The 16,075-nt window shown below is 42.8% G+C and overlaps 1 protein-coding gene across 4 annotated transcripts in view; it reads left to right on the top strand.

Annotated features, from left to right (window-relative positions):
- Positions 1 to 1,222: 1,222 nt before the first annotated feature.
- The window catches only part of ntng1a (netrin g1a), a 151,473-nt gene continuing 136,620 nt past the window's right edge, over positions 1,223 to 16,075 (top strand). For 3 of the 4 annotated variants that reach the window (XM_014157326.3, XM_045702103.2, XM_014157325.3), the window contains exons 1-2: positions 3,280 to 4,238; positions 14,714 to 15,566. In XM_014157326.3, the coding sequence (XP_014012801.1) occupies positions 15,324 to 15,566 (243 nt within the window). In that variant the 5' untranslated portion in view covers positions 3,280 to 4,238; positions 14,714 to 15,323. Of the gene's footprint in view, positions 1,499 to 3,279; positions 4,239 to 14,713; positions 15,567 to 16,075 lie in introns of those variants that run through there. The other variant, XM_082965631.1, reaches the window with a different exon arrangement.

Raw genomic sequence — 16,075 nt, 5'->3', positions numbered from 1 at the left:
AATGCTTCCTGTTCAGGTCCTAGTTAGTGTATACTGACCCTGAGGCATTGTTTTAAATAGACTAACATTTGTCTTTCTTCTCTTCTTCAGAGTTGTGGTGATGCAGTGAGAACAATTGTACTTTTTGAAAGATATTCAGTCTATAACATCTGTATTTTAATCCATTCTGTCCTCGGTGTAGCTAAGTGGACACACAAACTAGACATTACAGGAAAAGAGAGTTGCATGAAATGGCCTGTTTTATTCCAATGCTGGTTATTGTGTGGTTTGTGATGGTATGTTCGTGTCAGATGAGTTGCCCTTGGGCGAGTCGCGTGAGGATCTGTCCACGTGCTGAAAGGTAGATTAAGATGTAAAATGCCTCTGCATGGATCGAGGTGTGTGTTATTAAAAAGCTAAATGCATTCTATTTGTGAGAAGATGATCCCTATAGTATTCACCTGTGCTTTGTCACGTAAGGAGCTGTCCAGCTCCTTAAATGAGCGGTGCTGCCCAGTTAACGTGTGACGACCTGTCCAGCTCCAGAAAAGAGCGGTGCTGCCCAGTTAACGCGCGGGGAGCTGTCTATGGTGCTGAAGTCAGTGCCCAGTTGATGCATCTACATAGAGCTATACACTTTCTCTGATCTTTTTCTTTTGAAGTGCACGTGTAATGTATTTTGAGCAGAGTAAATTACACTAACACAATTTGATAATAATTGTTCTCCATGTTAGGATTGGGAATATGCTTAATTTAGATACATTTTATGTTGTGTCAAAGCAAAAATAGCCCATGTGACTGGCTGGCTTCCATTTTTGTTTGCTAAAAAAGGCTGACAGATCCTCAGATGCACTGTTATTATACTTTCCACAACCGTCATGTGATTGTCACGTGTTAGATATTTCCTACTATCAATCTGTTTTCCGTAGCCGTATCTTTTCACTTGAAATTATTTACTAAACTTAGTTGTGACATTGCATGACTTAGTATATGACTATTAAAGGCACACTAAAGTATACTCATAACAAATTATTTTATATCAATTAAACACGATGTTTCCACTACTGAAAGATGCTTGAACTGTGTGTGTCTTGGTAGACAAGATCATTTACTACATGTCAGTACATGTCAGTATGCTGCAGCGGTATTATAACCGCTCCGTCTGCAAGTCTAATGAAAGACGTGCTCAATAGTCATAGCCATTCTATTTTTGTCATCAACAACTTTTCAGACAAGGATCAAGTAGAACTTAAAGTACTATTTCCCTTTACCCCTGTGTGACGTTGCATGTGTTTGTCTTATTGTTTCACTAACTGAAGTGGCATTGTCACTGAAGTGACATCCGTGCCTCCGCTCACCCCATTCCGGTGAAGCCACGGAGAGAACTAGTCGTTTCACAGCAAGTCTCTGTTCTCCGCGTGAACAACGATGTCCAGGTTTAAAAAAAGAAATATATCGCTGTGTTACATGATCTTCGCTATTCTTCGCAAGGATACGGAATGAAGCTTTGAGAGAAAAGGTAAGGTCTACTTGTTTGGGTTTTTGCGTGTTGGAGGGATGGGCACAAACTTGTTGATGGTCGCGGCGATATGAGACGCTTGATGATTTGATAGAGTGGTTTCTGACAGCTGACAGGAAAAGTTTATAACTCTGATAAAATAGAGCACAGTCGATTCATGAAATAATACTTTAAAATAAATATATAAGTACAGTGGATTAGTTGTATGCATTTGTAATCTTCTTAATTGTTGTCCTATTCCGTTGATTTATTTGTGCGTTTGCTGCGTGGTGTAAAGCTTGCCAAAGTGTTGCAGCGGACTTGCTGTTCGGGAATATCTGTGTGATAATTGAGGCCGTATGCCTCACCATAGGGCTCACTGTCTAACAGAGGTCTGATATGTGTATGTATTGCACTGCTCATAGAGCGAGCTGTGTGTGGGGAGCTGATTTCGACATATAGGTTTCTTCCATCACCTCATATAAATTGTACAATGCTGATAATAACGCTACTGATTAATTACAACATATCGACATCAACAGGGGTGCAGCGAGACACTGTAAGGGAAAAATGACTTTTAATTCCAAATTTCAATTTTAAATCCTGACAAAAGCATTAGGTTATTAAAATATGGCCCCGTGCTACTTCTTTCCAACTTTCAGCACGGATTTTAATTGCAACGTTTGACATTTTCAATCGAAATATGTGAGTAAATAAGGGAGTTTATTGTCCAGTACAAGAATTGCAAAACTAGGCAATTGACATTCTACAGAACTCTCAAGTCACAGGCCACAGGTCAGCATCTGTAACCCCAGGATGTTTTTTCAAACTTGTGAATCATACATGCCTAACAGACTACATGTACTCCTACATGAGACCTCTATACAGGTAAACCATAGGGACTGGTCTCTTTTGCTACTCAATGGAGAAGAATTGAAATAGATTTGTATTCCAAACCGGCCCTAGACGTCAAAACAGGAGTAGCAGGGTCATTGATATAACTTCAGTGCTTTCGCTTTCTCTCTCCATCTCTGGTCTTGATGGTTTCTTTCTGTCCTCCGGATCATCGCTACCGCCGGAGGATTTACTGTCAGAATGGATCGAATTTTAATATAATCTAGGCCCTCCCCAAGGCTAATATCCTGACGGTGTGAGAGATTGCTGCGGACTCAATCCCCTGTAGAAATCACATGTTTCGACTCTTGCCAGTGTCCGGTAAATTGCAGTGAAAATGCAGCTAACAGATTGAGTCTTACACAAGGTGTAATGACGTTGCTAAACTTCCAGCAACTCACACTGACTCATCAAGGTTTTGGGTGGGTGGCCGTGGTACTGTGTGTGCTGTAATTTGAGCACGTCATGTATGGGGTGGAGTGCATGCTTTGCGCATCATCCCGTGACTATATTTGACAGACCTCTATACTCATATTTTCAAACCGTCATTAATTTAACCCGGGAATGATTTGGGGGCCCAGGAGCCCCGTATTTAGGCATGGATGGCCTATATGTTTGATTTTCATTTCCATATGTGTGCATCTCCAAATCAATTACCAACATCACCACAATGTTTAGTCCAGTGCGCATATTCTGCGCGCAATCTGACACATCTCTAGCCTATGTTTACATAGCATTGAAACAGTTAGCCTATATCATTAAACTAAATCACCAAAACAACTACATTTAAAATAGTTAAATAACTGTAGTTATTAAATTTAATTGCTACCTTTAGGACCCTGCGGAACACATGTAGGCCTATTGGTAGAGGTACGGGATGCAATCACTACATTAGCTCGCATTTGGAAGCGATTGCTTATCTCTCATATCTCTCTCTCTCTCTGCTCCGTCCACAGTGATCTGTCATTTGTCCTCTAAGTTTAGATACATCCGCCCCATTGAGTCTCAGACTGGTCCTGAAAGAGGACTGCGCTGGGGGGGAAATATTGAGGCTGAGTGAGCGGTTTAATCTAACGGACTCTCTAAGTGCGCTATCTCTTACCCGCCATCTCCACTGAGCAGTTTCCTGCCTAGCTGTGCTGTGTAGGGGAATGCGCGAGGGATGCGTGACGCCGGAACAGTGGAGGATATTCTCGGCAGCGCTGCTAATTGCTGTGATTCATGTTCCCTTTGAGTGCCTGTAACGAGTAGGCTATAGCGAGAGATTAAGAGAGAGAGAGATAAGTGTATATCCGCTCACAGGAGTCAAATGTCTTGGCTGTGGATCTAAGAAATGATACAGATTAAACGGAAATTTTATAAAAGACAAAGGAGCCTTCGCGTTTCAAAGTTTTTTCCTAGTGGTCTTTTTATTTTTCTGATGCGGACACAGTTCCATTGCCTCCAACAATGCAATAATGGAATTGCACGTGGCAGAATGATGACCAGCGGCGCGCAGGACATAGGCTGCTGTCAAAATACTCACCTATTTGTTTTATTGTGCTGCTCTCAGAGCTCCAGACAGTGATCAGTCATTTGTTTTAAAGTGGGAGAAAATCTCCTCTGATCCCGTCTCTTCACTAAAGAGATGTTGCACTTGCACAGCGATTCCAGGAAGATTGACGTGCGCGCGGGGGGACCGTTCAATCGCTGCCTCCTCTCCAGACTCAGCTTGTTTTAACTCTTGGGTCATCAACTTTTAGCATCCCGTTTCTACCGAACTCATCACATTAAGATTTACACGCGCATCTTAAAGGGGTTCCTGTGGTCAGTGCTGAACTTGTTGAACACTGGACTGTGCACGGTGAATTGAGGCAAACCTACAAATGTAAGTACGCATAGGCTATTATTGAACTAAGTCTATTTTGTAGGCATGTTGTACAATTAAAGTAACTCGTTTAATTGTGTCCAACTTCGTTAAAACATTGTATGCTGTATGATGGTAGTCTTAATAGCTGACTCATCTTTCAATACTTTGTAGCCTAACTTTTGTTGGAAATCCACCCAAAGTAGGCTCTTATCGAAGTGTTGATTATGTCATATCTTTGAACTTTTGATATAATTTGCCATAATGCAGTCCGAATGAAGTTGAAAGCGTCCATGCTCATTACTCATTTAATACCTTAAAAAATGTAATGAAAACATTAATTACTTGACTCCGGTGCCCTTTTGGCAAAGCAAAGCCTACTTGCGATTTGTGGAAGCGCCCCCTTGTGGAATTGATCAATTCCGTATTAGTATTTACAGTTAATATCATGAAATGCTGCTAAAAAGATACTGTCCATTCTGTATTTTTTTGGGTTGTTTTAAAGGAAATATACTTCATGGTTATGCCATGTTCAGCCCTGTCCTATCAATACACCTGCTGTAGCCCCAAGTCTTTTAATAGGCTAAAGAATGAGAGGTGTGCGGGTACCAAAATAGAAGTGTTTTTTATATACGACAACCTATCCTGCATCCTTTTGAAAGGCTTGGTAGTTTCTTATATTCAGTGTAGTCTATTGATACGCCTAACGATATGTTTGAGTAATTGTTTTATTCAGAGCAGCTTTCTGTCCGTGGTTCACCCGTGCACTTCGAATCCAGGCTTATCCTCTGGGTATTACTTGACTTTGATTAGAGTTGGTAAATAATAATGATAAACAAGAAGCTGCAGACAGAGAGCCAGTATAATGTATTTTATACAGTTGAGTTTGGTTAACATTATCACATATCATAAATATTATGGCATACTATTTAAATACATGATGGTGATATATTTCTAATACAGGGCCTACTAACTTATTTTTTAGTTTTCGTTTGTTTGTAATAATAATAATAATAATAATAATAATATTGGCAAATCATTAATGTATGCCAATTTAATTTCACAGAATTTTAAAGCAAGTGCAGTAATGTGCACACATGGATTTGTAAGGTTAATATTAGATATGATACTAAATGATATTCTGTTCACCCATAGATTATGATGTTGATCAAATTTGGTAAGAAGAGCAATAGTCATTATAATGATCTCCAGTCCACCGATGTTGACATGTTGCCAATAGTAAAACTTGCACTTGCTACGGTATTTACCTTATAATTTAGACATGGCTACTTTATTTTATACATTGCCTTTAAAGGACCTTGGATTTTGATAAAGCTCATTGTAACAGTATCAGCTGCTATACATGTTTATTACTATGAATTACTATGAACTATTTCCAGTGGGTTACCTTGCTGGGCTGGACATGTAGAGTAGCCATGCAGGCATGCCACTGTGAAGGCTGAATAATATGGTAGCAGGCTTTTAGGAAAAGTGTTTTTAATAATGCATTAGGTGTTCCTATGTTCCTATGTCGCAATGAAGTGTGTGCTTGGTGGCGAAGGGAGGCCGAGGAGAATGTGAGAGGGCGAGAGACAGGGAGAGAGAGGGTGGAGGAGTGGTAGTGGTGGTGGCTGGCGTATACCTTCTCCCTGCTGTCTAGTTTGCTACAGTACACTTCTGTATGTGGCGCAGGAGTAACAGACGCCCCGAGCTCCACACACACGACTCCACGCAGACAGCATCGTAAGAGTCACCCTGTCAAAAGTGCCCCTCTCTCACACACAAGGTGCATGTGGCAGGGAGTAAGAGTGAGAGAGGAAGGAGAGTGTGAAAGCGGTGAGAGTAAGAGAGCGTAAGAGAGGGGGGGTGAGAGAAAAGGAGAGACAGAGAGAGAGAGAGAGAGAGACCATGTGAGATGCAGCTGTGGGGGCAAGACAAGCACGTCTTGGCAGCAGCGCTGAGGGAGTTTCTTGCCTTCAGAGGCCCGGGACCTGTCTGGGCCTACAATCAGATTGTATTAGAGGGGGAAGGGACGGCTGCCATGTTCCACTGCTGTTCTGCTCAAAACCTTCGCTTTGATTTCTCGATGCTCCCCTCCCCAACAGACAGAAAGCCATGCTGATTCACTGAAACAGTGGTTATAGCTTCATTCATTAGCTAGGATACACCACACCATGATTGAAAAAAGATCATACACCTGTATGCAAATTTTAGCCAGTGACACGTTGAAGCTAGAGGAGAGGGGAGGCCATTGTAGGGATCGGCTGGTGCTGTGGTGATGGTATGCCACAGAGATGTGTGTTGGGCTCATCAAACATTCTGGAACATTGAACGTTTGGCTGTCATGTTTGCAGGGGGCGTGCTCCGGTTATCTGCCACATGTTTATTTATGAGGACTGTCATATTGGCAGGTTGTTAACGAGGAAGATTAGGGATTCTGGGAAAGGAAGGCAGGCCCAGGAATCTGAGGAGAGTGAAGAGCCCTCCATGCATGGCACAAGTCTCCATGTGATGCTGGCCCAGCTCTCTCTCACTCTCTCTCTCTCTCTCTCTCTCTCTCTCTCTCTCTCTCTCTCGCTCTCTCTCTCTCTCGTTCTCTCTCTCTATGTCTCCGTCTGTCTTTGTCTCTCCTGTCTCTCCACACAAGCTAGGCACGTCACTGGCTTTGTTTAGCGAGAGATGGAGACAGAGAGAGACGTGGAAAATATGAGAGGGCATAGGGAACAGGTATAAAGAGAGAAGATGAAAAGAAGAAGAGCAGGATGGGCAGGTTGTTGGGAGGCAGTGAGGTAGGAGGGAGCTGAAGAGGCTGGGTATTCATACACATGACTCAGTCAGAAGCTACTCCAGTAGTTGTAACCACTGCCGGGCCAAGCATGCATGTCTTTCCCCACTGACTTTTAAACACTCAGCCATGCCCGAGTGGCCCCAGGGACGAAATGGAAGCGGACATAAGGTGGGGGGGGGGGTCACAGCTTCAGAGAGAGAAAAAGAGAGAAGGGAAAGAGTTGGCGAGAGAGCTCTCTGCGAGGTCATATGGATCCTGTAAAACATTTATGGGTTTAAATATAAAATCAACCTCAGCATTGCCTCATTGGTAGGATCCTATGCCCCAAAAATACACTCCATTCTATGTATGCCTTATGAGCCAGTGAGCCGGGAGCCCAGTGTACTGTACACCAAGGTTGCCTAAGAACAGGAAAGACTTAAAATACTCACTTGCTGAACCGCAGAAGAGTTCTTAGCCTTCATAGGACTCTATTCCATGTCAAATAGTAAGCAATTTATTTTACAGTTTTGTTTGTGTATATTGCTGAATTTTCAATACATTTTCAATTAACCGATTCAACGGTAATCAGCGTTTTTGGACGCCGATTATGGCCGATTACATTGCATTCCACGAGGAAGTTGCTAGCTAGCATTAAACTTATAAAAAAAAAATCAATTTTCACATAATCACTAGTTACACATGGTTGATGATATTACTAGGTTAACTAGCTTGTCCTGCGTTGCATATAATCAATGCGGTGCCTGTTGACTTATCATCGAATCACAGCCTACTTCGCCAAACGGGGGATGATTTAACAAAAGCGCATTCGCGAAAAAGCAGAATCGTTGCACGAATGTACCTAACCATAAACATCAATACCATTCTTAAAATCAATACACAGAAGTATATATTTTTAAACCTGCATATTTAGTGAAAATAAATTTGTTTTTGCAGGCAATTTTAACTAGGGAAATTGTGTCACTTCTCTTGCGTTCATTGCATGCAGAGTCAGGGTATATGCAACAGTTTGGGCCGCCTGGCTCGTTGCGAACTAATTTGCCAGAATTTTACATAATTATGACATAACATTGAAGGTTGTACAATGTAACAGGAATATTTAGACTTAGGGATGCCACCCATTAGATAAAATACGTAACGGTTCCGTATTTCACTGAAAGAATAAACGTTTTGTTTTTTAAATGATAGTTTCCGGATTTGACCATATTAATGACCAAAGGCTCGTATTTCTGTGTTAATGATATTATAATTAAGTCTATGATTTGATATTTGATAGAGCAGTCTCTGAGCGGTGGTAGGCAGCACCACGCTCGTAAGCATTCATTCAAACTTTACTTCGTTTGCCAGCAGCTCTTAGAAAATGCTTGAGTCACATCGCTGTTTATGACTTCAAGCCTATCAACTCCTGAGATTAGGCTGGCAATACTAAAGTGCCTATTAGAACATCCAATAGTCAAAGGTATATGAAATACAAATGGTATAGAGAGAAATAGTCGCGCGTCATAATCAACTACAACCTAAAACTTCTTAACTGGGAATATTGAACCACCAGCTTTCATATGTTCTGAGCAAGTGTGAGAGATTATTCAATGTAACTAGGTGCAGTTGCTATGCTGAGAAAACATCAAGACAATAAGTACATTGGCCGGATGCAGAAAGATGTCATCTAGTGCATGACTCCAATATTAGCATGCAGTATTTAGACTGTCCGGTTTGAAGAGCTGAGACAGAATGGCTATACAAGGAAGGGAACATACCATTATAACCTATACAGCTGTCAGATGTGGGCGTTAACAAGCAAGAACTGAGATGGAAAGATGATGGAGAAAGGTCAAGGGAAGCTATTTTCATATAGAGGGAGGGGACTCTATACGTTATGCAAAGACAGAATCCTATAAAGGCAGGACTCTGTACTATGAGAATTTAGTATTTTTCATGGAGGGGCTCGGCTCTGTTACTTTGTAAAAGAGTCTTTTCCATGGAAGGGCTCGGCTTTGCTACTTTGTATTAACGTCTAATTTGAATTCACAAGTTCTAGTAAGAGTGTTATATTTTTGAGTCAGTATTCCACCACACAAGGAACTGAAACGTTAGCTTTTTTAGGCACATATTGCACTTTTACTTTCTTCTCCAACACCGTGTTTTTGCATTATTTATACCAAATTGAGCATGTTTCATTATTTATTTGAGACTAAATAGATTGTATTTATATATTATATTAAGTTAAAATAAGTGTTCATTGTTCATTCAGTATTGTTGTAATTGTCATTATTACAAATATTTATATATAATCGTCCGATTAATCGGTATCGTCTTTTTTGGTCCTCCAATAATTGGTATCGGTATCGGCATTGAAAAATAATAATCGGTCGACCTCTAATTGACAACGTGTTCACTCTTTGAAAGCCTTTATCAACATATTATTATTTATCAACATAGTATTAAGCTTAATCTCTCACATCCACTAAAGCCCCTTTATTTCTGCAATGTCCCACCTTATTCTTGATCGATGGGGGGAGGAAGCAGGCGACCTGCCCCAAATAGCCCAGGTCTCACTTAAAATGCATAGCACACCCCTCTCCTCTGCTCTGCTCTCCTCTGCCAGTGACACTGGATTCAAAGTGGGTAATAATGAGAGGAAGGACCAGTGTCTGAATTGTAGAGAGTGATAATGACCTGGCTGTTGTGATCTTTTATGTACCCCGCTCCCTTATCTATTATCTAGCCTTGGTATCTCTGTCCATGCTCCCTTATCTATTATCTAGCCTGGGTATCTCTGTCCATTCTCCCTTATGTATTATCTAGCCTGGGTATCTCTGTCCATGCTCCCTTATGTATTATCTAGCCTGGGTATCTCTGTCCATGCTCCCTTATCTATTATCTAGCCTGGGTATCTCTGTCCATGCTCCCTTATCTATTATCTAGCCTGGGTATCTCTGTCCATGCTCCCTTATGTATTATCTAGCCTGGGTATCTCTGTCCATGCTCCCTTATCTATTATCTAGCCTGGGTATCTCTGTCCATGCTCCCTTATGTATTATCTAGCCTGGGTATCTCTGTCCATGCTCCCTTATGTATTATCTAGCCTGGGTATCTCTGTCCATGCTCCCTTATGTATTATCTAGCCTTGGTACCTCTTGTCCGTGCTCCCTTATGAATTATGTAGCCTGGGTATCTCTGTCCATGCTCCCTTGTCGATTATCTAGCCTGGGTATCGCTGTCCATGCTCCCTTATGTATTATCTAGCCTGGGTATCTCTGTCCATGCTCCCTTATGTATTATCTAGCCTTGGTACCTCTTGTCCGTGCTCCCTTATCAATTATGTAGCCTGGGTATCTCTGTCCATGCTCCCTTGTCGATTATCTAGCCTGGGTATCGCTGTCCATGCTCCCTTATGTATTATCTAGCCTGGGTATCGCTGTCCATGCTCCCTTATGTATTATCTAGCCTGTGTATCTCTGTCCGTGCTCCCTTATGTATTATCTAGCCTTGGTATCTCTGTCCATTCTCCCTTATGTATTATCTAGCCTTGGTATCTCTGTCCATGCTCCCTTATGTATTATCTAGCCTGGGTATCGCTGTCCATGCTCCCTTATGTATTATCTAGCCTGGGTATCTCTGTCCATGCTCCTTATCGATTATCTAGCCTGGGTATCTCTGTTCATGCTCCCTTATCTATTATCTAGCCTGTGTATCTCTGTCCGTGCTCCCTTATGTATTATCTAGCCTGGGTATCTCTGTCCCTGCTCCCTTATCTATTATCTAGCCTGGGTATCTCTGTCCATGCTCCCTTATGTATTATCTAGCCTGGGTATCTCTGTCCATGCTCCCTTATCTATTATCTAGCCTGGGTATCTCTGTCCATGCTCCCTTATCTATTATCTAGCCTGTGTATCTCTGTCCATGCTCCCTTATCTATTATCTAGCCTTGGTATCTCTGTCCATTCTCCCTTATCTATTATCTAGTCTGGGTATCTCTGTCCCTGCTCCCTTATCTATTATCTAGCCTTGGTATCTCTGTCCATTCTCCCTTATCTATTATCTAGTCTGGGTATCTCTGTCCGTGCTCCCTTATTTATTATCTAGCCTGGGTATCTCTGTCCGTGCTCCCTTATCAATTATGTAGCCTGGGTATCTCTGTCCATTCTCCCTTATGTATTATCTAGCCTGGGTATCTCTGTCCCCACTCCCCTTATCTTGCCTGGGTATAACTGTCCCCACTCCCATTATCAAACCTGAGTATAACTGTCCCCGCTCCCATTATCTAGCCTGGGTATAACTGTACCCACTTCCCTTTTCTAGCCTGGGTATAACTGTCCCACTCCCCCATGCTCGCCTTACCTAGCCTGGGTATCTCTGTCCCCACTCCCCTTATCTAGTTTGGGTACCACTGTCCCTGTTATTCTAGCCTGGGTGTCTCTGTCCCCCCTACCCCATCTTTATCCAATCAGGCCCACCCTACTGAAACAGGCCCCATGTAACCTCCAGCACTTGGTAATATTATGTCTATTAATGGCATAGAGCTTCGGTGCCAAGATCTCAACTGGATAACTGGCTTCATTTTACCTTCCCATGTCTCCTCCATTGACATTCCTACTTTTTAGCAGTTAAGGTCTTCCCCCTCTTCTTTGCTCCTCTTCACCCTTCTCTCCTCACTCACTTTGTCTCCCTCACTCCCGCTCTCTCACCATTGCTCACTCCTGCCCTTTCACCCTTTCACCCCCCTCTCTCTCTCGCTCTCTCTGTCTCTCGCTCTCTCTTCCACTTTGGCCTTGTGCTGTCTCTTTTTTCTTCCTCTCTCCCTCTCTCTCTCTCTCCTCTCATTCAGAGTGGTGGATCTGATCAAGGTCTCCATCCATAGCTGTGGATAATGGTCATCATGATTGATGTGATGGATTTTAATAGAACAGAATTATTCTTTTAGATTCATAAAAATAGACCCAATTCAATGCTGGCTATATGGGTAGAAGTACTCCATAGGTCAGACAGTTGGCTCAGTACTGCCATCTGACCCAAATGGTTGGAGAATATCATTGTTTATCAAAATAAAATATGACCAGATATTGTACTTTTACTGTAGGTATAAGATATATTTACTGTATTCCTTTGCAATAATCTATGAGCTAATAAAAAATGAAAAACAGTCCTGAAAATTGTAACTTAAAGTATAGCTGATGGCATTTTCTATCTCATGGCAAAATAGAGAATAAACAAGCAGAAGTTATCGCGTTCAGCCCATCTCAAGGGTAGACAGAGAGACCTATACACAGGCTGGGCAGTGAGGCCTGTACATTCAGGCTGTAGGCGTATAGCAGGCTAATTGATCACTCAGGACTAGGTGTGTTGGGTCAGCGGGTCCATTGTCTGGGCTGACTGATTAACCAGCACTAAAACGTCCACTGATCCATCCCTCACACTGCTTCTGGCTAACGTCATCATCAATTACCTACCGCTGCCTGCAAGCCAAGTAACTATTGGGCTGGCTGGAGAAAAAGGCTACCTGCCTGTGAAATGTGTCTCTATTTAGTGGCTAGCGCTAGCTCAGCTAAGCTGCAGCCTTGTTTCGTGAGTGTGTGTGTTTGGTTTTACTATCCTTGTGGGGACCAGAAGTCACAAGGAAAAATACTATTTTAGGCTTTGGGGTTAGGTTTAGGGTTAGCGTTATAATTAGGGTTAGGGTTAGAATTCGGGTTAGTTTTAGGATTAGAAGTTACGGTTAGATTTAGGGTTAGATTTAGAGGTTCAGGATTAAGGTTAGGGTTAAGGTTTAGGGTGAGGGGTTAAGGAAAATATATTTTGAATGGGAATCAATTGTTTCGTCCCCACAAGGATAGTAAAACAAAGATGTGTGTGTGCGTATGTTGTGTGTGCATGTGGTGTGTGTGGTGTGGTGTGTGTGTGTGTGTGGAGATATGGAGAGATACATACTGTAATCTGCATTTAGAGTATTGGTTGTTTAAAATGTGGGGACAAAGCTAACTGAGGAATATAGATAGTTAGGGGTGAAATTACTTGGGGATTTTCTATTTGATTTTGATGTAGAAATCTATACATCAGATTGCTTTTTCACAGTTATTTAGCTGTTTACTGTACTCTATGTGCAGTATGTCCAGAGATGTTATTTGAAGCAGTCCTGTCCATTTCAAATGTTGGAAGTTTTTATTAAAACTAATTCCGGTCAGCTAGTGCCAGGTGGAAATGGATGCCTGCCGTTCTCTCGCTGATTCAGGACCTGAATGTTGAAAGAGATATTTGCATAGTGCAGGTCAACTGAGTTGCGTACGCTTTGAAATTGAAATTGAACTTTTTTCTTTTTTTTCTGTTTCAGAAAGAAAATAAAAATACATGTCCTTGGTTAAACCAAATAATAGACCTTGTCAATGTTCGGAATTCCCCAAGTCTGGGATGTTGCCTCATCCAGGAATCACTTCATCAACAAAAAAACCATAAGGAATACAAAAACCTACATCAAAATGACCTAGACTATGTCTATGTTGCTTACACATGCCCTTTGTGTTATACAATGCATTTTTTAACGCTGAGGACTTTTGAATTGCCTGTCCTTCGTTTTTGAATAGTCGGCTGGAGTGTTCGGTACAGAACCCTACTTTAGACGAGGTGTCAGGTACAGACAGCTAACGTGCTTGTTGATTAGTAGAGGATTTGAAAAGTCTAAGATGCATGGACCATAGGCAGTTTTCTCCCTGCGCCCGTCATCTGCAGCTGCATGAGTTGAACTCTCTTTCTGAGGGTTCTGAATTCAACCTGAAAGGCCTTGTGTGATCATGAGTCAAATAAAACAGTCGAGGATCAGATGGTCCCTCTCAGGATTCATTCCAGGTCTTTCAACAAGAAAACATTCATTTGTATCCGTGTATGAATAGTGAATAAAGAAAATATGTTTTCAGTGTTGAGATCACAACAACACTACATGTTTTGTTTATACTCAGGCAATTTATATTACCATAGCAACTATTGTTGATATAAGTGCAGCAGTCTTTTGTCAATGCATATTGTGAAATGGTATGGCTGTAGGGCTTTGTTTAGACCTGACTGTTCATTTATCATGCATACCACCATCTCACCTGTTTCTAGAATGTACCTGTGCTTTGGAATGACTAACATTGGTCTGATACATACAGTATGTTTCAACGGTGTTGTAACTGCCACAATCCAACCACTACACTGTATAATCCTCCAAATGTTATATAATGCTAATGATATTAAGAACTTACATTTTAAGGGTACGTTAGATTGAAGATTCAGTTGCTGGTGTTTTTGGTTCTCCTGGGAAGGGGTGTAGAAAACAAACTCATGATAAGTGAAAACCAAGGTGAGGTGTGGACTTAGTGTGAAAAGCATCAGGATCTAATGCACCTTGATGGCTTTGGTTATAAAACCCCCCTCTGGGATGTACACACTCACTATGCCCATCCTGACACCCCCACATCAAGGATCTCTCCCGTGTTACACTGCCATCCGCCTGCTGATGTCAAACTCTATCCCTACACACACACACACACACACACACACACACACACACACACACACACACACACACACACACACACACACACACACACACACACACACACACACACACACACACACACACACACACTCTCTCTCTCTCTCTCTCTCTCTGTCAAACTATCCCCCCACCAGGCATTCACCCTCTTCTCTTCTCTCCTCTCCTTGTTCCCTACAGACCCTGGGTGCCGTTGCCGGGCGGAAGAGAGACATGATTGACAGCAAACAAAGCTGAGCGGCCTGTCACTCATCTCTCCATCAGCGTGTCAAAAAGGCTGCCTCCTCCAGGGCTCTCGCTCTAGCTCTCGCCTCTCTCCTCCTTCACACCGACTCCTCCTCCCTCCCTCCCTCCCTCCATCCACTCCTTCTCTTTTTATCTCCTTGACGGGCCAGTCACCCCGTAACTTCGGTGTGTTGTGAATCCCCCATTCCCTCCCTCCCGGAGAGAGAACTGTCGGAGAGACCTGAAACGGAGTACAGAGAGGACTCCAGACCTAAAGAAGTGGTGCCCCCCCTCGCCCCTCCATCTCACACCCCTCACCCCCCCCCCCACCCCCACCCCCACCCACCACCCCACCCACCAAGCTGTTAACAGGAGGCTGGCATGCTGCCACAGTTCTTTAGCTCCTCTCTCCGTAAAGGTTGGATTATTTCATAAACACAAAGGCACAGGCCTTTCCCTCTGTCTCTTTGTCTCTCTGTTTCGGGAGAGAAGGAGAGGGATTCCCCATTGAGAAAGCAATAGCCCTTTTCTAGAGGAGACCCAGAGTGTCTGAGAGGAAGCGGCGATGCGTTTCCCTCTGGTGTTGACACTGCAGGCACTGTGGGCCAGTGTGTGCCAGACCATGCAGCACTACCCAGCCTGGGGACACTACGACGTGTGTAAGTCTCAGGTGTACACGGACGAAGGCCTCACCTGGGATTACATGGCCTGCCAACCTGAGGCCATGGACATGACCAAGTACCTGAAGGTTACGGTGGACCCACCCAACATCACCTGTGGAGACCCACCTGAGACATACTGCGCCCTGGTAAGTCCTGTTCTCTGTCTCAAATATGACTTGTACCCTTCTCACCAATAGACAGTCCTCCGTAGTTATACAAGTGGATGCATTACAAATGAAGTAAGGGAGATATGAATGGACCAAAGTTAGAATTGCTGGTCAACTTTTCTAATATTGCACTCAGGCACACACACACACACACACACACACACACACACACACACACACACACACACACACACACACACACACACACACACACACACACACACACACACACACACATACAGGTAACTGCTACAATAAAGGAAACACCAACATAAAGTGTCTTAATAGGGCGTTGTGCCAGCACGAGCCAGAACAGCTTCAATGCACCTTGGTATAGATTCTATAAATGTCTGGAACTCTATTTGAGGGATGCGACACCATTCTTCCACAATAAATTTCATCATTTGGTATTTTGTTGATGGTGGTGGAAAACGTTGTCTCAGGCGCCGCTCCAGAATTTCCCATACGTGTTCATTTGGGTTGAGATC

Source organism: Salmo salar, chromosome 19, assembly GCF_965601325.2.
Source record: "Salmo salar chromosome 19, fSalSal1, whole genome shotgun sequence".
NCBI classification, from domain to species: Eukaryota; Metazoa; Chordata; class Actinopteri; order Salmoniformes; family Salmonidae; genus Salmo; species Salmo salar.
This window is presented reverse-complemented; position numbering and strand designations above follow the sequence as displayed.